The 26,523-nt window shown below is 39.5% G+C and overlaps 1 protein-coding gene across 3 annotated transcripts in view; it reads left to right on the forward strand.

Moving 5' to 3' along the window:
* Positions 1-1,043: 1,043 nt before the first annotated feature.
* Positions 1,044-26,523, forward strand: part of CCDC25 (coiled-coil domain containing 25) — a 40,840-nt gene continuing 15,360 nt past the window's right edge. The window contains exons 1-7 of one of the 3 annotated variants that reach the window (XM_059372656.1): positions 1,044-1,169; positions 2,377-2,450; positions 5,937-5,984; positions 10,312-10,351; positions 15,504-15,555; positions 20,503-20,578; positions 26,349-26,452. In XM_059372656.1, coding sequence (XP_059228639.1) covers positions 5,963-5,984; positions 10,312-10,351; positions 15,504-15,555; positions 20,503-20,578; positions 26,349-26,452 — 294 coding nt within the window. In that variant the 5' untranslated portion in view covers positions 1,044-1,169; positions 2,377-2,450; positions 5,937-5,962. Of the gene's footprint in view, positions 1,170-2,376; positions 2,451-5,936; positions 5,985-8,177; positions 8,237-10,311; positions 10,352-15,503; positions 15,556-20,502; positions 20,579-26,348; positions 26,453-26,523 lie in introns of those variants that run through there. The other 2 variants (XM_059372647.1, XM_059372666.1) reach the window with 2 other exon arrangements.

The raw sequence follows: 26,523 nt of genomic DNA on the forward strand, positions 1-26,523 counted from the left end.
ATTCCCATTTTACTGAAACTAAAACTGAGGGCCCGAAAACAATTACTATTTATAGGATATAGCTAGGTTCTTGCTTTGGGAAGCTCTGTGGTTCTTAAAGTACTCATGGGCTGTCAGCTACTGTTACTCTCTTTGTGTCACCAGAGTCTGGTACAATCTTAGGCACATTTTTAGTTCTAAATAAATTTGGGTAAAGAATGCACTTTTCTTCATAGAACGTAGTCTGTCGGAGTGAAAGAGAAACCATCAGGTCAAAACTAACTGCTGAGGAGCTTTACATAAGTAATATTATTCCCACGTGACAAAAGCAGTAAGATTTCTAAGATTCATTGGTTTGGAATTTGCCCTATAACACAGGTAATGGATGGCCCATCATAGAGTTTACAGCAGAACAGTCCTGAGTCCAAACCCCAAGAAGCATATGCCTGTGGGGAATATCATTAACAAATCAGTTTAGTTAACCATTCACTATATTCTAACCATTTACACCTGTTAACTTACTTCACCTTGGAAAAGTAACCTATGAATTAGTTGGTGTATTCATCTTCATTTTGAGATCAGGTGAGTGAAGCACAAAATGTGGCCAACAAACGCCTTATAAGTGGTGGAGCTAGAATATGAATAGTGGAAGCATTTGGGTTCATTTCAAAATTAAAGGTTCCTACTACGTGCCAGCTACTGTGATTGGCGCAGGGAACACTGTGGAGGCAATGGTTGCTGCTGTCCCGGAGCACATCAGGGGGTGATGGGTAGCCGTGAACAACCAACACATAAGCCTCAGGATAAGACTGCTCACTTGGTGGTGACTCTAAAAGCAAAGTCGGCCAAAGGTATTTTTCTTTTAAGAGGACAGAATTTCCTCGCTGCGTTTTTCAACTACGAATTGTCCTAGCTCCATCTACTTTCCTTCTTCAACCCCCAAACCAATGAACGCTATTAGCCCGCCCGCACACCTTCCCCCCATCAGCAATTCGCCAGGATTAAAGATGGCGCCAACGGCTGGCGTTATGACGCGACCCGACGTCCGCCGGAAGTGCGTGAGGAGTTCCGGGGAACAGGCGGCCTCCGCTCTCTGGTATCCTGAGCAAGCGAGTTGAGTGCTGCTGTTGCGCGCTGGAGTCCCCGCGCCGCCGCCGAGATCATGGTGTTCTACTTTACCAGCAACAGCGGTGAGTGGGCGCGGTGACCCCTTCCGTCCCTGCTCTACAGTGGGGTTCCGAAGCCGGGACCCCCGGCTGTTCAGCCTGAACTTCATCTTAAAGCTGCTCCTCCTCAGCAGTGGGGGCTTCTTCCTACTCCCTTTCGGTCCCCACTTTGTGTCCGTCCCTGTCCTCCCCCTGTGCCCCTTGTGTGGGTCTGGGGGAGTGTAAATGGACCATCACTCCTGCTGTCTTTGCATCCGGGAGTTCTTTTTCCTCGGAAAGACCTCCCTTCGCTACCTGGAATTGGGCAGAGTTTGTGGGCTTCTTCACACCCCCGTCGCAGGTCTCATCTCCACCTCCTTGACCTTTATTCTGACTGCGTCCTGGTAATTACCCACTTGAGAAAGAAGGGGCTTACCTGCCAACCACACTGCCTTCCAGGAAGTGCGCCTTACCCTTCTAGGATAGCGTTATAGATCCTGGAATGCAACAGAAAACAGTAAAAAAAAACAAAACAAAACAAAAAAAAACGTGGAGTGGCGGTACAGCCACTCACTGGCTAGAGTTGATGTCCCAGATCTCAAAATTTGACACATGATAGTGTTTCTGATTTGTCTTTGGCAGCCCAGGAAAGGGTGCTAGACAGCTCTCGCCCATCTTTTACAAATGCCTCTCCCAACCTAACCCGGAGATTACTTAGCTAAACCCCTTTGGGGAACCCCCTTAACACCCCCTGTGTATCTTTGGTATTAGATGCTGTCTGCTTAATCTAGAGTGTAAGCTTCTTGAGGACAGGGGCAGGATCTCCTTGTTTCCTAGTCTGGTGCCTGGCTTATAGTAGTTAATAAATGCTTATTGAATAAAGGTATTTTTTGACTTAGTCACAGCACATACTATTCTGTTGTTACTCTCTCTGCTTGCTTGTTAAACGTGGGATTTAAGCGAAACCAGTCTCATGTTGTTGAATAAGGTGATACTTTCTCTAAAGATGAGAACATTAAGGCCCAGGGAATTTGCTCACAGACTGCCCCCATCCTCGTTCCATAACACTGTCCCATCTCATTTTTTTCAGTAGTCTAGACTTGTCTGCCTTTATAGAGTTGGTTTGTATTACCCATATTATTAAAATTATCAGAAACAATTCACACTAGCCTGAAAAGCTGTTGTAGACCCCTAATAGCATCCTCCCTTTTTTTTGTTTGCTGACTTTGTCCTAACTCCAATCTCTTTTTAGCTTCTCCACTCATGAGAGTTCCCAACAATATAGGTATCCAAAGAAGAAGCCCAACGATGAAATAAAAAATACAGGTGGGGTTTATAGGTACTACATGTATTTTATGTTAGCTGCTTTATTCTCCTTAAAGCCATTCTAAATTCTTTGAGCACTATTTGTACTTACACAGATGCCCATAATAGAGAGGTGTTTTAGCAGATTATGGGTCATGTTTTCCTCATTGGCTTCCATTATAAGGTCAGAACTGCTTCCTGTTAGAAAAATATTTGGACTTTAAGTCTAACAAAAACGCACTTGGGCAGCAAATCTTTTAAAACTGCCAAGGGGCACCTGGATGGTTCAGTCGGTTAAGCATCTGCCTTCAGCTTGGGTCATGATCCCCAGGGTCCTGCTTCGTCCTCTCCCTTCTACCCATCTTCTTCCTGCAGGCTCTCTGTTGTTCTCTTGCTCTCCAATAAATAAATAAAATTTTTAAAAATAAAATTGCAAAGTTAATGGAAAAATTTTAACTTGGTTAGTAAAATAGTAATAGAACTTTAACATATCCTCTTAGAGAAATCAACTTGAACATACAGATTCTTCAGGAAAGCACTTGCCAAGCTTTTCAGACAACTTAGGGTTTGCTGTATAAAAACTTTTTTTTTAAATGGGGAGAAAATATCAATACAAAGTTATTGCTTTTTCTTTTAAAATTAGTTTCGGACTAAAATCTCCTTGACTTAATTCGTGTTTCATGCTCTGTCATAATGGAATAATGAAACATTAGCCTTACTGTATTTCCACTGTCAGATTCAAGACCATCTGATTTATGGATCCACACAGTATATGCACTTGGCTCATAAGTCCATCTGCACTTCTAGTACCTTTTGATTGCATCTGTAAATAATGAAATTATTTCAGAGCCTCTAAAGTTGGATTGGTTGCTACACCTGAATCCTCTACCTTTAAGATGACTATATTCCATACTAATCAACCCTATTCTTTGGGCAAGAATAACAAAAGTACTAGAATAATTCAATTTACTTTTCCTATATCCCTCTTAACATACACAGGAACTTTCTTCAGATTTCTTACTGAACATTTTCCTTTTTTTTTTTTTTTTTAATTTTCTCTTTTGACTAATTTCAGTCTTTCAGAAAAGTTACAAAAATAACAAAAGATTTCCTTTATAACCTCTTAGGTCGCCCAAATTCTAACATTAGAACTTCTTTCTTTCCTTCCCTCTTTATTTTTCTTCATCTCCCTCTCGCCACATGTGTGTGCACACATGTGTGCACACACACACACTTCTTTTCTTGAGTCATTTTTTGGTAAGTCACATTTTACCCCCAAATACTTCAGGATTTTTTCCCCCTAAAATCAAAGATGTTCTGTTATCAAAAACCATTCCTCATTATCAAAATTAAGAAATTAACATTGCAGCAATACTACTAATTCATCAGCTTTTATTTGGTTTTCATTGGTGTCAATAATGCATTTATAACAAAGGAACATTACAGATCATTGTTGCATTTGGTTGTCATTCAGTACTCTTCAGCCTGTTCTAATCTGGAGCAGTTGCTTAGTCTTTGTCTTTCATGACACTTTTGTTGAAGAATTATTTTGTAGAATGCCTCTTAGTTTGCATTTGAGTTATGTTCTTAATCACCTCATTTTATAGGTCAACCATCCAAACAATTGTCTCTCACTCTCTTGGCTACAATTTGGGTCGCTTAGCCTGCAGAAACAGCTTTATTTTATTTTAATCATTTGAAAAATTACTTTCGTTCTGATTATAAAAAACCATCTATATATTTGGTAAGCAAGCTAGCCAAGGTAAGCATTGTTAATAGTTATATGTATATCTTCTCATACATATAAAGAAAACAGATGCATATATTAAGCATATGGTTGGAAACCTGAATATACAACTATATATTAATTTTTTACAAATTGAATCTTGCTATATGTATACAAAAATACTGTTATTTAATTCCTGCCTTTTGTTTTCAGTGGGTACGTGGTATTTTGTTTATGTATGTTCTTCTGTGTTTAACCAGTCTTAATTAATGGGTATTTAGATTGTAAAAAGAACATCATTGCTTGATTGAGTCGTTATAGTATATACCTAGTGGTGACATTACAGGATCAAAGAGTGTACACATAGAATAACACTAGGTTGTACAGAGACAATCTGAAATGGTTTTATTCCTGCACTTCTGGCATTTGTTATAATGGCTCTTCTGTCTATGCTAAGGTCTTACCAAGCTAATGTAATACTCAATTATAGATGAGTATTTCTGTCAACTAGTCAATGCAAATACTCTCTCTTTTCCAGATAGTTCCCTCAACTACTTACTATAAATACCATAATTTGGGTTATGGTATTTATAATAGTTAACTGAAGGAAATGGGATTTTCCCACCCCAACAGAGCAACTATGATTGATAATTTAAGGAGTTTCTCATTACTGAAAGTACAGGCAATTTATTTAAAAATTTATAAATGAGAGTGCTACCTCTGGCCTTTGGAGCACCACTCATATGTACTAGTTTGTACCCTGGAATGACAGCCAACAGGCTGCCCAGATTGGGGGCCCAGTGACTATTAACTCAGGAATTTAGATCCAGATGGGGTCAAACAAGTTTTGGTAGACTAGCTTGGAAACCCAATGCCCAGACAATTTCAATTTCAGAAACTTAAATTTTTGTTTGACTCCAGATGGAAGATGCCTGCGGCAAGTCACTAGCTCAGTAAAACAAATGTCATTTCTAAGGTAAGCCATATCTAGAATATTCAGTTTGGTTTAAGGCAGTATTTCCTAACACTCACTTCACATTAGAGATAGTTGAAGATTCTTAAAAAAACAAAACAAACAAACAAAAAAAACACACCATTACTTATCCACCAGAAATCTGGATTTGGTTAGTCTTAATGGACCTGGGACATAATTAAGGTGATTCTAATGTGTAATCAGGACTCAGTCACTGATTTTGAAGATAATTGAAAACCTGTCTTTGCCCGGAATGGGATAGTGCATTATATATATAATTTGCAGCACAAATATATATATATATATATATATATAAAATTTGCAGCACACCTGGAAGAGAATAATACTGCCAAAATAAAATTATGAAAAAACTCAGCTAAGTATAGAAGCCTATTTTTATATGGTTGAGGTGAAGGTTAAATTGTTTGTTTTTTTACTCTTTTGAAGAAGGCAAAAGTATAGGGCTGAACTGGAATTGTATTGAACTCTATCCCTGATGAAAGCAGGAAAGTATCTATTGTATAAGGGTCAATAAACTTTTCCTATTGGGGCCAGGTAGTAAATATTTTAGACTTTGTGAGCCACATCCAGTCTCTAGCTTTATTATTCCTCATTTTGTGTTTTCAACTCCTTAAAAAATGTAGAAGTCATTTCTTAGCATGCGGGCTTCCAAAAAAGGGCGGGATCTGGCCTGTGGGCCATGTGTTGCCAACCCCTAATCAAAGTATTGTTGTGTATTTTTTCCATGAAGCAGTTTTGTTGGGGATGAAATTACCTAACTGTTTTTTATATTTTTGTTTTGTCTTAGTTAATTCATCTGCTTACACTATTTACATGGGAAAGGATAAATATGAAAGTAAGTTTTCAAAAGCATTTGATTTTGAAATTTCCAGCAGGTAAGTGTTAATTGCCTCCTCCCCTACCCCTGCCTTGGTTGGTCAGATATGAGTTTTCAGCTAATTTCTACTAATTAAACCCATTATAAGACACTCCAGTGGGTTAACTTTCCTACAATTTAATTATATCAAATAGTATTGGGGTTTTTTGGACCACTTGTTGCTGATTAGAAACTTAACTTTTACTAAGAGTTTTGTGGTATCGTCTGATGTAAGGTGATATGAATCAGAGGTTAACCTGTGCTAATTTATATCAAGTAAAAATCATGTGTAACTTAGTTGTAAAGATCATTTTCTGTATGTTTTTACCACATTTAAGAATAGAGGAAACATACTTTTAGGATTTTTGAGGCCGAAGATGGCTCTTTTTGAGTTACAGAATGTTAACATTATTTTTTTCAAACTATGTTGATCACTCTGCTCAGAATGAAATACATTATTCTACACTGTACACATCGATGTAACTAAAATAAAAATTTACAAAAAATGCCCATACTTTTTGCTGTGCCCTGTTTTTTGTTTTGTTTGATTTTTACAAAGCTAGACTCAACCAGCTATATTAATTTTTTTGATCCACTAATCAATGTAAACTAAAGTTTAAAAGGGAAAACCGCTTTAGGGATGTGGCCTTCTGATTGCCGGAGTGAGGAGGGAGATGAAAGCGGAGGTGAGCTTTCTTGCTATGGAGCAGGGAGTTGACAGCCCTGAGCTGAGGGAGAAAAGATAGCAGCAGGGGAGCTTGGAGACCCAACAGAACCCCTCTTCTTCAAGCTTGGAGAATACGCAGTGGCTCTTCTCACAGGGGTTGTGTCATGTTTTGGAAAAAAGCACTCTGAATTCAGGCCCATGTGGGTTAAAATGCAAGCTCTTAGCAGACTGGCTGTAGTCACTTCACCTCTCTGAACCTCACATTGCTGAGGTGTACAAAGAGGATCATGGGCCATTGTCTGTCTTGCAAGGGTGTGAGGGTTAAATAAAGAGCCTGAGTAAAGCACCTGGCCTGGGGTGGGTGCTCAGCAATGGTAGGAGTCACCAATGGAGCTTTTTTAGCTCCCCAGAACCAGCTCCTCTTGCTCCTGGGACCGCTCCATAGCTGGGTGACCACCTTAGGACTCTGAGAGCTGGCCAGTTCCCTCCAGTTACTTTTCTTTAACCTCCAGGTATTGCTTTATTCCCCCCGCCACCACCACCCCTAAAACCATCAGTCTGTTCCAGGTGCAGTTTGAAACTGATAACAGTTTAAACTTGATTCTTTAAAAGAGGCAAGTGTAACATTCTTCAGTATGAGACATTTGACATGAATGAAATTAATAAAGTCAAAAATGAAAAAAATGTCAGAGAACAGTAATGTTATATATTACTATAGTATATGTAGATGTAGAACTATAGTTAACATATACACATATTTAATATAACATACAATGTAATATATATAAAATGTATAATGTGATACATGACATGTAATAGCTGTGTAAATATATATAGTTTTAATCAGATCTGTATAAATGGTTTAGAACTTTGCAATAATACTGGTTGCATAAAGCAGAATGAGAATAAGCAAGACAATTACATCCCATCCAAGACCAAAAAAAAAAAACCTAAAAACGATAGAATAAAGTAATTTTTAAACAGTTTTTCCTTATAATGAATTTATGACATTGTCTCTGGTGGAGTTATAGAGAAGCAATCTGCGCTATATTAATACTTGAGTTTTCTATTTCTCTTAGTAACTCATACATCATCATAGGTAATTTGTATTTTTTTCATAGCATCCTCCTGATGAATGTGGCTGAGAAGAGGATGCTGAGCAAGGAGGAACAGTTAGAACCAGTCCTGGTTACCTACACTAGATATAGATCCATACCTGATCAAATCTACTTTGCTTTCTACTACATTGAGGATGCAAGCCCAAGACTTAGGTTACTGAGAAGCACCTAAAGGAGAGCTGCTCCCTACGGTTGTGTGGGTTTTGCACTATATGACTCTGAGCAGGAAACTTTATTTATTACAATGAAGGACTGCATTGATACTGCTTCCCATTGACGAGCTCCCAAGGCAGCTATGCCAGGGACAGTCCCATCATGTCTCTCTTTTCCTTCCATTTTAGTTTACTATTTGCTGAGGCTGATCTGTGTGGGTCCACATGCCATCCTCTCTGAGTAGCCAAAGGGGAAGATGTAATCTGTGCTTTTGCAGCATTAAATGTGGAGAGGTACATGCAAAAACAAATAATGATCATTTTGCTGTGAATCTAAAAACTGCTCTTAAAAATGAAGCCTATTTTTAAAAGTGTGGGTTAGGGGCTCCTGGGTGGCTCAGTGCATTAAAGCCTCTGCCTTCAGCTCAGGTCATGATCCCAGGGTTCTGGGATCAAGCCCCTCCTTGGGCTCTCTGCTCAGTGGGTAGCCTGCTTCCCCCTCTCTCTCTCTGCTTCCCTCTGCCTGCTTGTGATCTCTGTCTGTCAAATAAATAAATAAAATCTTAAAAAAAAAAAAAGTATGGGTTCACTGAAGCAGTATGAGTAAGTGCTGTAGCAGTAGAGAGGCAGAGAGTAAGAGTGATTGGGAGAGAACCAGGAAGTCTTCGTGGAGAAAAAAGGATTAGGATGGGCTTGATTGTAGCCCATTTAAAGGAATGTCCATTGTAGAAACTTTTATGTACAGATTTATATTTAAAGACATAAATTTAGATTCTACAGATGTAAATTTAGATTCTTTCCAGAACCCACTGGAGTGGTGTTTTGCTGTCCTTAAAATGTATGTAGAAAGAAAGCTATGATAGAACATTTTTTCCCCACGACCATTTGGAGTTATTTGGAGATGTTCGTTTTCCTAGTCAACTTTGTATGAAAATATTAAATTTTTAAAACACCCCATTCTCTAGTGCTCCTAGCACTTCATACTTATTTCTAACAGCCTTGATGACTTCAGACAAGTGACTACGTGGAACATAAGTGAATTTTTAATTGAATAATTTTCTTTTACTGAAAAGCTTTCAGATGTTTTCTTTTTATTAGCCAGCAGGTGTCACCAGGGAGCCAAACATGGCCTGACTGAGGGAAAGAGGTTTTTGTATTTCCCTTTACTTTTTTTGGTTCCTTGTTGGCTATTGGCTCAGCTTCCCATTTCAGCTAGTAGGAAGCCCTTCAGAAAATTTATGGTGTCTGCACGCTCATCCAAGATTTATCATCCCTTTGTTTTTCTGGAAAATGAATACCCCTTTCAAGTAAGATAGATTATACTTTCTTGGGTACATTTTAAATCATCATATTAATCATTTTGTTTACCTTACAGTTTCTAACCTTGTATCTAACACTTTAAATAATGCTTTTGTATTAAACACAATTAGTTTTTAATTATTAATGTGGCTATTGGAAGTGTATATTGATATTAGTTTTCTGTACTGATAATATATTATTAGCCTTAAGAATGTAAAAGTATACATTTTGAAGGAATAATTCACCTTTTATAAATATGCTTGAAGGAAATAATCAGGAATATGGACATATTTATTTTAAAAATATTTACTAAAGTATTTATAATTAAAAACAGTACAAATATGAACAGTAGAGAAGTTTATTCACATGATAGAATTAAGTAGTCATTGTTTACAAAGAACTTTTTCATTTTTTATTTTACTTTGATCTAACAAATACATAGCTCAGAACTTCAAATAGTAACAATGCGTATCATAAAAACATTTGTTTTTCCCCTATCCTTTCCAACACCCATGTTCCATCCCAGAGAGACAGTTTTAATTTCTAGCTATTTCTTCTATTTTATTTTTGTTTTATATGTGACAGAATTTTAGGTGATTTTTATTTCCTTTTTTATACTTCTGATGGTTGTTGCATCCTACAATTTTATAATTGAGAGGTCTTTTTTAAAAAAGTAAAATGCGGTTCTCTGATTAGCAAAACCATTTTAACAAATAAATTTCTTACAGTGCATCAGTTTTGTAAGACCTCATCTAATTTCTTAGCTGCTCTGATTTGAAGTTTTATTACTTTTTAATAGAAATATTTTTGAAGTTTCTTAGAAGTGTTATTATAAAAATAATGACAATTATCATGGCCCAAATGTAAAAACCATTTTTACAAATTTTTCTTTTTCCTGTGTTTTCGAGCATCATAGCCTCTCTGAATTCCTCTTTCCTCCATTAAGTGAGAGAAACAGTTGTGGAAAGGCTTGGTATTTCTCCACTCCCCAGCTTACTGTAAACTCTGGCATATTTTCATTTGAGGTTTTTCTTTTAACCTTTTCTTTGTTTTCTTGTTTCTCTCTATAGATGAAGATCTAATAAAGCATGGCTGGCCTGAAGATATTTGGTAAGAAATAATTTTGCTTCTGCTTTCTATGCCTTGTTTACTTTTTTAGATTTGGCCAGCCTACCTGATCTTTATGTTGAAACCTAGAACTTACTGCTTTGCATTTTGTTTACGAACGGTCAGTGGTAAGTAGCTGCCTGCCAGCTCCCCTCATTTACAATTGCCTTGTAAACTAGGGATGACCACAGAGGCCTCTGGAACCTAGGCTTTCCTTTCTTTAACCTCATGTGTGTCTTCTCATAGTAGGCTAATGAGACCATCTCACTCACACACTCAGACAGTTCTTCCTGAAAGGACAAAGGATGAGTGAGGGCCTTACAAGTTACAATGAGGAAAATAGAAGCTTTCCTGTAGATGGAATATATAGAGCATCTGACCAGGTCCAGCTTTAAAGAAAACAGAGTCTGGCTTCCCTTTGTCTTTCCAGCTCCCTCATGAAGTTAGCACCATCTTGATCCAGCCTCTACTCCCTCTTTAAAATATTTTCTGGAAATTTAAAACATAATAATTACTTTCTTTGCCTCCGAGGATTATTTTTGCTGCTCACAAAACCCAGCCCAAAGGATGATGACCAATGATCAAAAAACTCCTTCATTTTAGTTGAGTTCTTTTTCTTTTTCTGACTGCCTTAGAATGCCATATGGGCATTTCTACTTCTCAGACCTTGAACCTTTTAGGAGGACATGGACTCCCATGACTTTCACATAACACTTTTGGGCTCAGTTTGTGTTCTTTTTCTGTCTTCAACTTCTACTCTTGTGATGTGTCTCCTGGAGCCTAATTCTTTTTTTTATTAATTAATTTATTTTTTATACACATATAATGTATTTTTATCCCCAGGGGTACAGGTCTGTCTATCGCCAGGTTTACACACTTCACAGCACTCACCATAGCACATACCCTCCCCAATGTCCATAACCTCACCCTCCTCTCCCCACTGACAACCCCCCTCCGCCCCGGGTTGTTCAGTGAGATTAAGAGCACTTTTGGTTTGTCTCTCTCCCAATCCCATCTTGTTTCATTTTTTCTTCCTGAAGCCTAATTCTATATAGAGAGCAGGAAATGGTCTCCACGACATCCCAAACACCGCCCCTCCCCTCAATGCTGTCCCTAAAGATAAGCACACAGATCCTATTTGCTTTAATGATAGTAATAACAAACACGTATTGAATACCTAACTGCATGCCAAGTGCTGGTAGATGTTTACTTTATTAATACCTTTAATTTCACAGTAACCCTGTAAAAGAGTTACTGGTATTATACCCATTTTCAGATGAAGAAACTAAGTCTCTGGGAGACTGAACAGATGTGCTCTGGTTGTTGCTGTTTCCCCAGCTGGCTCGAGTTCTGAAGTACCAACTTTTTTCTTCCCTTCGGCTGCTGCGCTCTGGCTAAGGGTGACTTCCTTCCTCCCTCGGGCCATTGCTGCAGCTCTCTCTGGACCTCCTTTCTCCCAAGTGTGGGCCTGGATCTTTCACTCAATTCCCTAGAGAGACAGAAGTTAGACACTTTTTAGAAGGGCTGCTTTACTTTCAATAAAGTGGACAGCGTTGGACATTTAATAGGAAAACTATTGCACAGAAGTTAACCTAAGCTCCCCTCCAGAGGTGGCCATCCTCAGAACCCCCAAGCCCAGCTGCAGGTACCCACCAAAGGGCGCCTCCTCTCTTGTTTCAGTCTGCCCTATGATGGAGGGGATAATTCATGACTAAGAGGAAATGCTTTCCTGTCTGTCTTCTCTGAAGTCCACACTCCAAGAGCCAGGAGGCACTATAAACCTGAAGAATTTTAAAGTCTTTTTTTTTTTTTTTTTCAATCTTCCCCCTCTTCCAGCACAGTGGCCTGTCTTCTGAACTCAAAAATTAGGGGTCCTCACGGTAGACACTGCTTGGTTCCCTCTTACCTGAGGTGGGCAGTGTACACTGCCAAGGGGCTTTTGGATTGAGTACTGCTTACCTTCTTGGAACTCTAGATTATACGCCTCATGAGGACAATGATCACTTTACTTACTATCCCATCCCATTACCTACCATGGCACCTGGCCTATGGCACATGTCCTATAAATATTTGTTAACTTCCTGATTAACTCTCTTTTTCTCTAGCAGTCATCTCTACTGGACATTTCTCCACAATAACTACATTCTGGTATCTCTATTTTGAGGACGTATCACTGAGCTGGCTTATTTCAGTTGTCCTTGAAACCCACAGAGTTCCAGATCTTGTCAAAGGAGATGAGAATGGCTGCCTCTGTTATGTAGTTATCTGCTGTGAATTTCTAACATGTCACGTTTGAGGTGTAAATACTCGCCTAGTAAAGGTGCCATATTCAGAGTATTCAGATGTACCACGGAAGTCAATTTACCACAGCCTTTTACCTTAATTTTTTAAAAAATTAAATACATGGAAGAGAAATTTCTATGCCTTATGTGTTCTGAGTTGAGTTTTTTATTTCACTATGGTTTACTCTCTCCTGGAATGCTATTTAACCAAATTAATGTCTATAGATACCTTGATACCCATCTTGACCAACTCTTGAGACTAATGACTTGTTGGAAGTGATGGACTTTTACGTTCTGAAGCTATTTGGGGCCTAATGTAAGGTGGAATAGCCAGCCCTCGGTTTCAGGACTTTCTTGGCAATCCTGGGAACAGTCCTCGGCATGCTAGGAATGATTCAGTTGATCAGCATTCCAAGGTGATTTTTCCAACCTGTGTCTCTCCAAGGTACACTTTGGAACTTTACCTGAGTTTGTACCAGAAAACCTTCTGAGGCACCTTTAAGCAAAGGATTTTCCCGGGACTAAATGAGAATGAAACTGGGTTTATCTTTAAACAAAAGAACATAGAAAAATAGAAATAGTTTGCCTCCAGACACCCTAGTGAACACTATTCCCAGGGACCCCACTTTGAGGAGTTAAATGACTCAGTTTTGAGGGTCTGCATCTCCCAGTCATTGACACTCATTTGTTGATCTTTCTAGTCTTTGCATTCAGTAAAGAAAACAGGGATGAAGTAAGAGAAAGGAAGATAACAAGGACAAGAAGGAACTAGGAAACTACGGGGAATAATTGAAACTTTTTGGAGTAAACATTTTAGAAGGTTTGGAAAGGTTTTTTAAGGAAACTTGTAGAGCTGGGTTTTTGGGGGGTTTTTTGTTTGTTTTTACAGTTTAACCAAGCCCTGTATTTCCCTGCATTCCCTGTGCCCTCATAGAGGTTAACCTACCAGTGTGGAATTGGTCTGTGTATCAGCAGTGATATATTCCCGTGTGGGTTTTGGGATTAGATATACGTTGAATTATTTGTGTACTTCTTTTGATAAAATTCCATATCAGAGACCTTTTCTTAAGGGAAATCAGAATACAATTAAACTACTGTGTGTATGTGGGAAAACGTTGCTGTAAGTGGAGAAGTGGTTTAAAACAAGTTGGAATGGGAGGAGTTAGTTCTCGGCTGAACTTGCTTCCTAATGGAGTCTTTCCTAAGATTCTGAAAGAGAGTAATGATATAGATAATTTCTAAATTTGTAAAAACACATTTTTTTCCCAATGGAAAAGGCCAAGCTGAAGATGATAATCAGTAGCAATCTTTTATATGGAATGCAAATGAGTAAATGAACCAGTTGGGGAAAAATCAGTATCCACTTCTGGCTAGCAGTGATGGTTAAAAATAAAATCTAGAGGGCACCTGGGTGGCTCAGTGGGTTAAGCCTCTGCCTTTGGCTGAGGTCATGATCTCAAGAGTCCTGGGATCTAGCCTGGCATAGGCATCCATAGACATCGGGCTCTCTGCTCAGCAGGGAGCCTGCTTTCCCCTCCCCCTCTGCCTGCCTCTCTGCCTGCTTTGTGAGCTCTCGCTCTCTCTGTGTCAAATAAATAAATAAAAATCTTTTAAAAAATAAAAAGTTAAAAAAAAAACCTAGAGTCATCATTGACTGCCAAAAATGTGTACTGTTTTTCTATATCCACAGTGACTAACAAGATGCTTAATTTGTTGAAAAGAATATTAGGAACACCATAATCTTAACATTTATGTAGAATCATACTGTCTGCATCTTGTACTAGGTGTGAGTGACTATTTTCACTTCTGAAAGATACATTAATGCTACGAAAATGTCTTAAGAAATGCATAATGGGATGCAATGGAACCTCCTTAGGTTTTTACTGAAAACTCTACAGCCCGGGACATTATGGACTAAGGAAGAGACAAGTCAAGTTAACGGAATCCCAAAGTGACCATCATGTGTTACTGTTGTTTGGTGCTAGAATCCTGGGGGCATCTCTGGATGTTGAAAAGAGAGAAAGTCAACTTTATTTGGTAAATTATAAGTATGAAAATCTTAACCACTAGGCTAGGTGAGAAAGGGATTAAGTTTAGAAAGATTTCATTACATTGGCGGGTGATAGAGCCTTAATAAAAGGTAAGGTTTTATTTGGGACATTGAGATGGGAGGACATTCCAGATGTTTTTAGGACAGTATCCTAAAGGGTTTATCCCATGCTTTCCGAGAAGGCCTGTATTAGGGCCACTGCCAGATGTGAGGGAGGATGAGTTGTTGGTCTGACCCATTTTATGACTTTTCCAACTCTGTGCTTCTCTTTGGATTGTTTTGCCATGCCTTGAAACTTAGGATGTCTCAAACCAAACCTCTCATCTTTTTTCCCAAGCTGGTGTCTTCTCCAGCTGTAAAATATTTCCCCCTGTGGTCCTACCAGTCTCCCAGGCTTGCAACACTGAAGTCTTGATGACGTCTTTCATTCCCCTTCTCTCCTCACCTGAAATTCCTTTCCCTGTGTTTCTCTAAGTCCTCTGGTTCCTTCAGGGACTCTCTAAACCTCAGTCCTTCAGAGAAGCCTTTGGTCATGGGTAGCTCTTTCTCACTGGAAAAATCACCCTTTCCAGGGTATTTCCATTTCTCTGGTATTCATCTTGGCACTTCGTCTCACACAGCTGCAGAACTTTTTGTGTTTATCTTACTTCTCCTGGTTGATAGTGCCTTTAGAGGCGGTGGTTGTGTTTTATACTCCCTGTGGTGCTTGGCATGTGGTAAGCACTGAGTTAATACTTTCTGAATTGGAATGCTTTGAATGCAAGGGGCCTGAGGAGATGGTTGTCTTATACCTCTTGCTAAAAGTGGTTTTCATTCTTTGTAGGTTTCATGTGGACAAACTTTCTTCGGCTCATGTATACCTTCGATTACATAAGGTAACTGGATTTAAACGTGGACTCATGACTTTTTCTCTGGGGATGAACATCCTATCTCGTCCTCTGTCCTTTTTTTTTTTTTTGCAGTTTAAATTGCTTAAAGTAATAAATATGTACAACAGTTGAAAAATGAGCAAATGAAGAGATGTCTTACCCCTGACCTGGAACATCACTTAAGGGAAAGTCTGGTGATTTTTGGATACTTGGAAGGGGCCATTGTCCATATACCCCAGCTAGAACCACTGCCCTGACTGGCGTAATTATCCTGCCAGTTCAGCTGTGTGGTTTGTCACCTCTGCTTCCTCTCCCTTTCATTTTCATTTGACAATTCTGGACCTCTATCTTATCCCTCATGGGATTGTCCTGCCTCACTGAGGACTGATGTTCCCAGTTATCAGGGGCTTCTCTGAGACATTTAAAACAGCATTAAATTAGTAAAGGGAAAAAAAAAATGCAGTGTCTCCTAGTAACATAAAAGTGCTATTTTTCTAATATCTTTACATTCATATATTACATTTTATACAGTTGAATCATAGGGTGTATATACTTGCTATGTGTATTACTTTTTTTTTTTTTAATGTCTTACTTTGGAATGATTTTAGATTTAGAGAGAAGTTGCAGAGATAGCACAGAGTTCCCCTCGACCCCATGCCTATTTTCCCCCCATTGTGAACATCTTACATGACTATGGCAGATTGGTTAGAACCAAGAAACCAACATTGGTACATTACCGTTAACTAAACTCTGGACTCTATTTTGATTTCACCAGTTTTTCCATTAATGTCCTCCTTCTGTCCCAGGAACCAGCCCAGTGTCCCACACTGTGTTTAATGGTCACATCTGCCTAGGCTCTGATATGTGGCAGTTTCACACTGAAAATGTGAGACTCTCCGTATTTCTCATGACCATGACAATATAAGAAGCACTGGCCAGGTTCTTCACAGAATGTCACTCAATTTGAGTTTATCTGATGTTTTCCTCATGACTGGAGTTCTGGGTTTTGGAGGAAGAAATAGCACAAAGGTGGAGCACCCTCCTCATCCCATCATGTCAAGGGTACATGCATTGATAGAACTTAGCACTGACATGGCTAACCTTCATCTCCTGGCCAGGCCAGTGTTTGCGAGGTTTGCCCACTGGAGTGTTATTTTTCTCCCCCCTTCCACACTCTGTTATTTGGAAACAAGTCATCAAGTCCAGCCCATACTCAAGGGGGTAGGGATGGAATTAAGCTCTACTTCTTGCAGTGGGTGGAGTATTTACATATATAAGGAAAATTTACCTCTTCTGCCCTGTATATTTAATACAGTAATTTATTTGTATCACTGTGGACTCATATGTTTATTTTATACTCTGGGTTATAAACCAATTCTGTGTTATTTGGTTGCTGAAATTGTCCCAGCTTTGGTCGGAGCTCTTTCAGCTTGACTTCTATGTTCCTTTGATATGCTCCCATTCTTTTGTTTTTGAGCACTTCCTTACTTTCTGGCTTACTAAGATGCTGTGGACTTGTCTTGTATTTTCCCTGCACAGTCCTAGAACCAGCCCTTTCTTCAAGGGATGCTGATTCCTTTTATTGGGGAATGGTACTTAGAAGCCAAGTCTGGATGTGGTGTGCTCACCGCTCCAGGAGTGTCATTGCTTCTAGGGCCTCTCCAAGGTCTAGGAACTACATGTATGTATATGCCAGCTACAGAGCTAGGAACTACATATGTGTATACTAACACGTTAGTAATTCCTACGAACCTTTGTTTCTGTGTCTCCATTTTTATCTATTTTAAGCTAAACATGAGCTCATACTGATGTCTCTGACTAACCTGTTATTACAGAGGCCACTCTAGCCTTTTCTCCTTGCTTCTCTGTTACTTCCCAGAGCAAGAAGCCTGGTTCCCACAATCTACCATCTATTTGCTTATTCAGCTCCACTATTTGTATAAGTGGTTTCAGATCTGTTCAGGTATCTCCCCATGCAAAACAACTTTATCAACTAAAGTACAGTGTTTATATGCAATTATTTTTTATCTTTTTGCCTTATAGTTTCCAGTCAAAATACTGTTTCCCAAAATTATTTTTAAGCTGCTCCGTTTTTTACCCGATGCCTTTCAGTGATGTCATGCCACGCACTTAGATATTTTTGTCTCAGTTTACATTCCATCCTGTTGTATTATGCAACAATTGTTAGTTCCCCTAGTTAATTATATTACTCTTTAAAATGACAGTTTGATACGCTTTTTCATCTTACTGTATTTCATATTTATTGTTTTGACTAGATGCTTTGAGTTGATAGATATTGTGCCGCAATTAATACGGAACCTCTCATGTCAGAACATGAGTTCTTTATGGTTTTCGGCATTATGAATTGCCAACAAGAAATTTCTTTTTTAATGAACCATTTTCTGTTCTTCTTTTGAATTAAGTTTTTTACAGTGATTTTCAGAAATGGAATCACCGAGTCAAAAGATAATTGCCCTCTAAAAATAATTGCACTAGTTTAAAATGCTGCCTGATATATACAGGTTTTCCAAATCCTTCCTGGGATTTTATAACTTCAAAACAATAGCAATCTTTTGACAATTTTTTAATAAGTATAAGATGCTATTTCATTATGATTATAATAATATTCACTTCTTAATTTTTTAGCAAGGTTAAAAAGTGTGCCCCATCTTTATTTATACTGTTTGTTTTTGAGAACTGTGTTGTAAAGGAAAAAGGAAGATTGAACTCTGTGCTGGAACAAAAGTCTGGATTCTCCTTGGCAACTTCTTGCCATTTTAGAACTATTTTAATTTTAGAGTAAATAGAGTATGGTGTTACCAAGTTTCCCTTTGGTTCAAATTAAATTTTTTTTCCTTTAGACTCTGCTTTGTCAGGAAATGGAAATAATAGTGGTAGCCCCAAGTTCATTTACCACCAGTTACTCCTTGTTTGAGAAGAAGTTTAATTTCATTTTCTTTTGGAAGCACGTCATGTATTCTATAAAAATACGCACTCTTTAGGGAAGTTTACCTGTTCGATCTGTAGTAAATGGCATAGCCTTTTGTACTTAGTAGGTCCTAAGTGAGTGTTGGAGCTGGAGTCAGACCAAGTGGTTGAGGACCCAGACTGCTGGAGGTGAGCCATGGCTCTCTAGCTGTGACTTTGAGGAGATCACCTTGTGCCCGTTTCCTCATCCGTAAAAGGAGCTAATAGTGCCTGTCCTCTTGGGCCATTGTGAGAATTAACTGAGCAGTTAGAATAATGACTGAATAATGACTGAAGCAGTTAAAGTAATGCCTAGCACATGCTAAGCTTCGTATGTGTTAACTTTTTGGTTGTTGAATTCAGTTCAGTTCAACCCAGAACTTGAAGATCATGGATTTTCAGCAGTGTTTTTTCCTCGGCTTCTTTGACTTTCAGAAACCTGTAGAAACCCCTCACCTATCTAGAGGTCTCTTATCTCGTTGACAGAGATGGCACAAAGCCCACAGTTACAATTCTGACATTTACATTGAGAGCACCTCAGACTTCTCCAGTCAGTTCACTCTGACTTTATGCATGATGCTAAGCTGAAAGATTGCTTTAAGTCCTCCCATATTATATTAGAAGTAGCCAACAGAAAGATGAGATCGCTTCAACCATAGTGACAGACACAGGTAGTAAGAAGGGATATCAGGATGTAGCCTAACATCAGGGACCAAGAACCTATGTTTCCGTAAGAATTCTGAAAGCACCGTACCCTGGGGTCAGTTGCTATAACCCTTAGGCCTGTCTCAGCTGAGAGAGCCTGTCTCTCAGCTCTGTCACTTACTAGATTTGGGGGACCCTGGCCCAGTTACTTAACCTTGTTAAAGTTCATTTTCATCATTGCTAAAGTGAAGATAATGCTGTCTATTTCATATGACTGTTTACTTAGTGCCTGGCACATGGTGGCTACTTAAAAAGTGGTAGCTCTTTTGTTTTTTACTTATTCATTTGAATTTATTTAGAACAGAATGTCCTGTGCATTTTAGAAGCTTCTGAAGGCATCACCATCACCATTTAATGGCCTAGTGTAATGGTTGGTAGTCTTAGTAATGACATTGTATTATCAAGATGTTAAATTCAGAATCCTTTCTTTAAGTGGTCAGGGAATTGCTTAGCATGAGGTATGTCATTGAAGTAGTGGCAAACTTAAATCGTGTATTTTTTTTTTGGTCAAAATTCATGTATTTGAGTGATCCCCACTTTAGAACAAAACAAAACAAAATTCAAAAACATCATGGAATAAACTTAATTTATCTCAAGTTATTTGGGTAGGTAGGACATTTCATTCCCATACAGAAGTGCTGCTTTAGTCCCATGCCTAGTTGGAGCCAGCACTGAGGTGATTCCAGCTTGCTCTGCCTTTGAAATATTTTTGTTCTTTTGGAATGGCTTTGCTTATTCAGCTTGAACTTTGTTACAGTATCTGTACAGAAAAATGAGTCAATATTATTTTTCCGTTAGGGTGGGTGGCTACATCGAACACACCAAGAGCCGGGTTCCTAATTAAGGCTGGTGGATGACCTGCCTCAAATGACATTTGAGACCCAAGACCATAAGATATCTCTGTGAGAGGAAGGTCGTAGGGACCTCAGCAAAGAAGACTTCCAATTATCAAAAATAGGTACCATTTCCCTACAATGTTTCCAGAAGTAAGAATGAAGAGAAGAAAGTAACAAGAGAGAGGAGAAAGTTCCTGAGACATAATTCCAATTAGTATTTTGGTGGTTTTCTTTTATACCCTTTTCCCCCACTTATTAAGTATTATTATTTTCCATATTACTTGTACTGCCTTCTCTCAAACATTCCCATAATATAGACTTCATTTTTCAGTGTTCAGAGATATGATGAAGAGCTTCTGCTTTTAATTGTGCCTTGTAAGGCACCAAAGCCTGGTATTGATCAGTCACAAGGTAGTGAGCCATCTGGTTTATTTTTATGTTCCAGGGGGAGAAGATAGAAGACATTCCAAAGGAAGTCCTGATGGACTGTGCCCATCTTGTGAAGGCCAATAGCATTCAAGGTCAGTTTTCCTAGAGGTGTTTTCAGAATTAATGCCAATGTCTGTGTCTGAAATTGAATATATTTTAGAAAACATGTCAGTGACTTCGGCTTGAGTCAAACGAATAATCTCTAATACACCTTTCCCCTGTTTTGTTCTTTAAGGTGGCAGTTCTGCTACCTGTCCAAGAATTGAAAACTAATCTCTCCACCCCTCTCACGTTCCCGGTCCTTTCTCAAAAAGTTCTTTCTACCGTGTTCTCATTACCTTGACTGGAAGCTTGTCTAGACCTGCCTATCCTTGATGTTGTTCGTAGAAAGACTTTTGGGGACGCCTGGGTGGCTTAATCAGTTAAGCATCTGATTCTTGGTTTTGGCCCAGGTCCTGATCTCATGGCTCATGAAATCGAATCCCCTTGTGGGACTTCATATTCAGTGGGAGTCTGCTTGGATAGTCTCTCCATCTGCCCTTGCCCTAACACTAGCGACTCTCTCTCTCTCTTTCTCTCTCTCACACACAAATAAATAAATCTTAAAAAAAAAAAAAAGAAAGAAAGAAAGAAAGCTTTTGGAAATGAGGTTAGGTTAATAGCTAAGCAAGAGATTGTCTTAAGGCTTTATTTTTTTAATGCTATGTGATGTCTTTCTTTTCATCATTTTTTCTTAAATTCTAGAACTCAAAGCTCTGTATCCCTGTTTCCTACTCTTTCCTTCTCTTTTTTTCATTCTTTCTTCTCCCTGTATATTATAAAGGAATCAAGTCTGTTGATCTTTTTATCTCCTAGAGAATCTCACTTAGTTGGTCTGGGGTGATCCATAAGTATCCATATTTTTCCATTGTTTTCCAGGAGATTGTAATGTGCACAGAGGGTTGAGAACAATTGGCTTGTTTTAGGGGAGGCCTGCAATTCTGGGCTTGGTGCTTGTTTAGTTCTGTCAGTAGTAGATTTAATCAGTCAGTAGTCGGTACAGGTCAAGAAGGATAATTTTGGGGGTGGAAGTGTGACTTAAAAAGGAAGCCAGGAGATGATAGTCTGCTAAGAATGGTTGAGCTAGTAGGTTGGATTTTTGGGTGTAGGACGTAGAGTTAGAGTGGAAGTAAGTTTGGTGAGATGTGATCTAGAGGGTTGGAAAGTAATATGGTTTGATAGAGGGCGGACACAAAGCTGATAGCAGGTACCAGGGTTGGAGATTATAGGATAAGAGCTGGCCAGTGTACCCTTTCCTCATCACTTAGACAGGGTTTCCTAAATCTGAGTTGGGCAGCTTTACTGAGTCAGATACTGAGCCAAAGAAAGTAGAAGTCTGGTCTTGTAGAGCCAGTGATTTTCAACTCCATAAATCATTAAATTGCAGTTAATCTTAGGACATTCCATTTTTATGAACAGAACAGAGTTCTTAAGATTTCCAGTCATGAGCTTCAGTTATTAAAGTAAAAATAATAAAATTAAAACAATCATTATCCTCCTGTGTGTTGCAACCTTTCACGTGATCTTGTCCCCTTTCCATGCCCCTGGCGAGGAGATGTTACTTTATTAAGGGATCTTTGGACTGTTTATTCTGGGCCTGGCCTCTTTCTTTTTAATCTCTTTGTAGTTTACTAGTTTTAGAGAAGACAGAAAAGACAGAAGAGTTCTGACACTGCCTTCCGCTGCTTTCCACTTCAGCTTTCCCCTGTGAAAGCTCTCTTAGCAGAACAAGTAGCTGAGCCCAGGAACCTCACCTAGGAGTTGACAGCAGAGGATGCTGAGCTGCTCCATTTTCCTTGCTACCCCCGAACCCCCTGCTTGACCACCTCTGGCTCCAAGAAATTGAGTTAAACTTGTTTGTCATCATGGAATCTGGTCAGTTTATTCGTAGACTCCTTTGCCAGATTAAACTTTCTAAAAGCTTAGATACTATCTATGACATGCTTCCCCTTAATTACACAGTTAAGTCCAGACTTCTTAAGCTGGAAGGTAAGCATCTCTGCTCTGACTACAGGCTTCTTTTCCCTTCACATATTTCACCCTCCAGCCAAAGCATGTCTTGGCTGTTTTCTTCCCATACACCTCTGCTTATGTTGTCTTCTCTTTCCTCAGTTTTATCTGCCTTGTCAGTCATCTCACGTCTAGATGCAAGCTAAGGTTCAAGGTCCACCCAGTGGTTGTAGTAATGGTACTAATAGCTAACCTTGAGCGCTAATTACATTCCTGGCACTGTGCTAAAAACTTCACGGATTATTTCATTTATCAACGCTACGGAGATATGCATTATTATTTTCATTCTAGAGATGAGGGAGCTGAGTTTAAGGGAGTAAGGAACCTTCCCAAGTCCTCAGAGCTCTGAAGTGTGGCAGCAGGTGCATTTGAAGTCAGTCTGACCTAAAAGTCTTCTGTCTAAACCACTAAACTGTATTAACCGATCCAGTGGAGCCTTTGCCTTCTTCCAGCGTGAGTGATCACTGCCCTCTTGGAGCACTTTACCTCTACCTTTCAAGTAGCATTTGATGAGTTCTGCTTTTCTTATCTTTCTCTTTTCTTTTTCTTTTTTTTTTTTTTTAAGATTAGATTTATTTATTTTAGAGAGAGAGAGAGAGCGGGGACCAGGGGAGAGGGTGTCTGTTGCAGGGAAGGCAGAGGGAGAGAAGCAGACTTCTTGCTAAGCAGGAAGTCAGGAAATCTGACATGGAGCTCAGTCCCAGGACCCTGAGATCATGAGCTGAGCCAAAGGGAGACACTTAACCAACTGAGCCACCTCGGCACCGTGGTGAGTTCTGCTTTCCATGGTAGTGATTTACATACTTACCTGCCTTCCTTTAGTCTTGGAAGGCAAGACCCATTGTCTGATCCATGTTTAGGTCTCCCATAGCACCATGCACATGGAGATCTTTTTAAGTCTTCATTTTGAAAAAAAAGTTCGAAAGCTACAGAAATGTTGCAAGAAAAAATGCAACTCCTATATGCCCTTCACTTAGATTCAATAATTTTTCCATATGTATTTGCTTCTCTCTATAATGTTCTAATTATTTGTTTTTTTAGCTGAATCATTTAATGGAAAAATTCTAGACCTCATAACTCTTTAGTATGTCCTAAGAACAGGAACTTGTCTTAAGTAACTGTGTTACTGTAACCAGATTTAGGAAATTTCATGTGGATAGAATACTGTCATTTAATATACAGTCCCAGTTGTTTTTTTCCTAGTTGTCCCACTACTGTCCCTTTATAGCATTTTGTTTTCCTGACCCAAGATCATATGTTATAGTTATTCATCATATCTCTAGTCTCTTTTAACCTGAAGACACTTTTTTTTAAGAACTTTTTTTTTTTTTAAGATTTATTTATTTATTTGACAGACAGAGATCACAATTAGGCAGAGAGGCAGGCAGAGAGAGAGGGAGGAGGAAGCAGGCTCCCCACGGAGCAGAGAGCCCAATGTGGGGCTCAATCCCAGGACCCTGGGATCATGACCTAAGCCGAAGGCAGAGGCTCAACCCACTGAGCCACGCAGGCACCCCGACACTTATTTTTTTAATTTAATTTAATTTTTTTTCAGTATTCCAAAATTCATTGTTTATGCACCACACGCAGTGCTCCATACAATATGTGTGTTCCATAATACCCACCACCAGGCTCACCCAACCCCCCAACCTTACCCCCAAAACCCTCAGTGTTTCTTAGAGTCCACAGTCTCTCATGGTTTGTCTCCTCCTCCAATTTCCCCCAACTCCCTTCTCTCCATCTCCCATATCCTCCGTGTTATTCCTTATGCTCCACAGGTAAGCGAAACCATGTGATAATTGACTCTCTCTGCTTGACTTACTTCGCTCAGCATAATCTCTACCAATCCTGTCATGTTGATACAAAAGTTGGGTATTCATCCTTTCTGATTGAGGCATAATACTCCATTGTATATATGGACCATATCTTCTTTATCCATTTGAAGGGCATCTTGGTTCTTTCCACAGTTTGGTGACTGTGACCATTGCTGCTATGAACATTGGGGTACAGATGGCCCTTCTTTTCACTACATCTGTATCTTTGGGGTAAATAGCCAATAGTGCAATGCAGGGTCATAGGGAAGCTCTATTTTTAATTTCTTAAGGAATCTCTACACTGTTTTCCAAAGGGGCTACACGTACCAACTTGCATTCCCACCAACAGTGTAAGAGGGTTCCCCTTCACATCCTCTCCAACACTTGTTTACTGTCTTGTTGATTTTGGCCTTTCTAACTGGTGTAAAGTGGTATCTCAGTGTGGTTTTGATTTGAATCTCCCTGATGGCTAATGATGATAAACATTTTTACATGTGTCTGTTAGCCATTTGTATGTCTTCTTTGGAGAAATGTCTGTTCATGTCTTCTGCCCATTTTTTGATGTGATTATCTGTTTTGAGTGTGTTGAGTTTGAGGACTTCTTTGTAGATCTTGGATATCAGCCCTTTGTCTTTATTGTCATTAGCGAGTATCTTCTCCCATTCCATGGGTTGCCTCTTTGTTTAGTTGACTGTTTCCTTTGCTGTGCAGAAGCTTTGATCTTGATGAAGTCCCAAAAGTTCATTTTCGCTTTTGTTTCCTTTGTCTTTGGAGATATATCGTGGAAGAAGTTGCTATGGCCGTTGTCGAAGATGTTACTGCCTATGTTCTCCTCTAGGATTTTGATAGATTCCAGCCTCACGTTGGGGTCTTTTATCCATTTCGAGCTTATCTTTGTGTATGGTGTAAGAGAATGGTCGAGTTTCATTCTTCTATACATAGCTATCCAATTTTCCCAGCACCATTTATTAAAGAGATGGTCTTTTCCCACTGTATATTTTTTTCTGCTTCTAAAGACACTTCTTTATCTTTCAAGATGTTGACGCTTTGAATGGAAACCACTTGTAGGATATCCTGTAATATGTGTTGGTCTGATACTTCCACTTGAGTCAGGAACACCACATAAGTGAAATCTTGTGTGTTACAGTCGGGAGGCACATGGTACTATTTTGCTCCATTTTTGATGAGGTTGATTTTGATCACTTAAGCAGTTGGGCACCAGTTTTCTCCACTGTATATGGTGATTTAATAAACTCTGTAATATACTGAAGAGGGCCTTAAAGAGTGCTGAACCAGTGACTAAACTGAGGTTCTTCAAGTTGCCTGAGAAGCAGTCCTGGGCAGAGGGGAAATGTGAGGTGGAGGTGGTAGGAGGAATGAGTGGGGTATGGGGTACCCAGCACCCCTTTCATCCGGAGTATCTCTGCTTTTATTCCTTTGATACGTTTTCTTTGGTAAAAGAAGGGGGCCACTGTGAAGAGAAACAAACAACTCTGCTAGTCCAGTCGCCTCCTGTTTCAACTGAGATTCCGGGAGCCGTGGGCATGCTCTTTAGGGGACACAGCCAGTTTGTGTTGGTGCCAGGGGCGCATGCCGGTCTCTTGAATCTCAGACCGTAGTTTTTTATCTCGATGTTCAGCCTTTGCTGAATCAAGGACTCCATTGGGAATCTGAGGGAAACCTGTTTGGTCCATTTCTCTTTTTAAAAAATGCGTATCCTAAATTTTGCATTCAGTATTTGGGAGTCTCAGAAGTCCCTGAAGCTGAGCCACAGACCCCTGCTTTTCTTCATAATAGTTGTGCTTGATTCGTGGTGGTCACCTTTACCATTTACCTCTTGTGGGTGCGTTGAAGAAAAAAGTATTTGGTGGATTGAATCCTTCTATGGCTGTTCGCGCTGCCTTTCCCTTTGCTGGACTTGGGTAATTCGCCAGTGGGTGAGGGAGCGCATTGCTCAGTATCCTCCAGCCTGCATGTTGAAGACAGTCTCTCTTGGCAGGCTGCAAGATGAACAACGTGAATGTGGTATATACACCGTGGTCTAACCTGAAGAAAACCGCCGACATGGACGTGGGACAGATAGGCTTTCACAGGCAAAGGGATGTAAGTGTCGCACACCGCCAGAGGGCGGCGGGGTGGAGTCCAGGCTTTTCAGGCTCCTGCCTTGGTTGGTG

The sequence above is a fragment of the Mustela nigripes genome, chromosome 1 (assembly GCF_022355385.1).
Source record: "Mustela nigripes isolate SB6536 chromosome 1, MUSNIG.SB6536, whole genome shotgun sequence".
Classification (NCBI taxonomy): Eukaryota; Metazoa; Chordata; class Mammalia; order Carnivora; family Mustelidae; genus Mustela; species Mustela nigripes.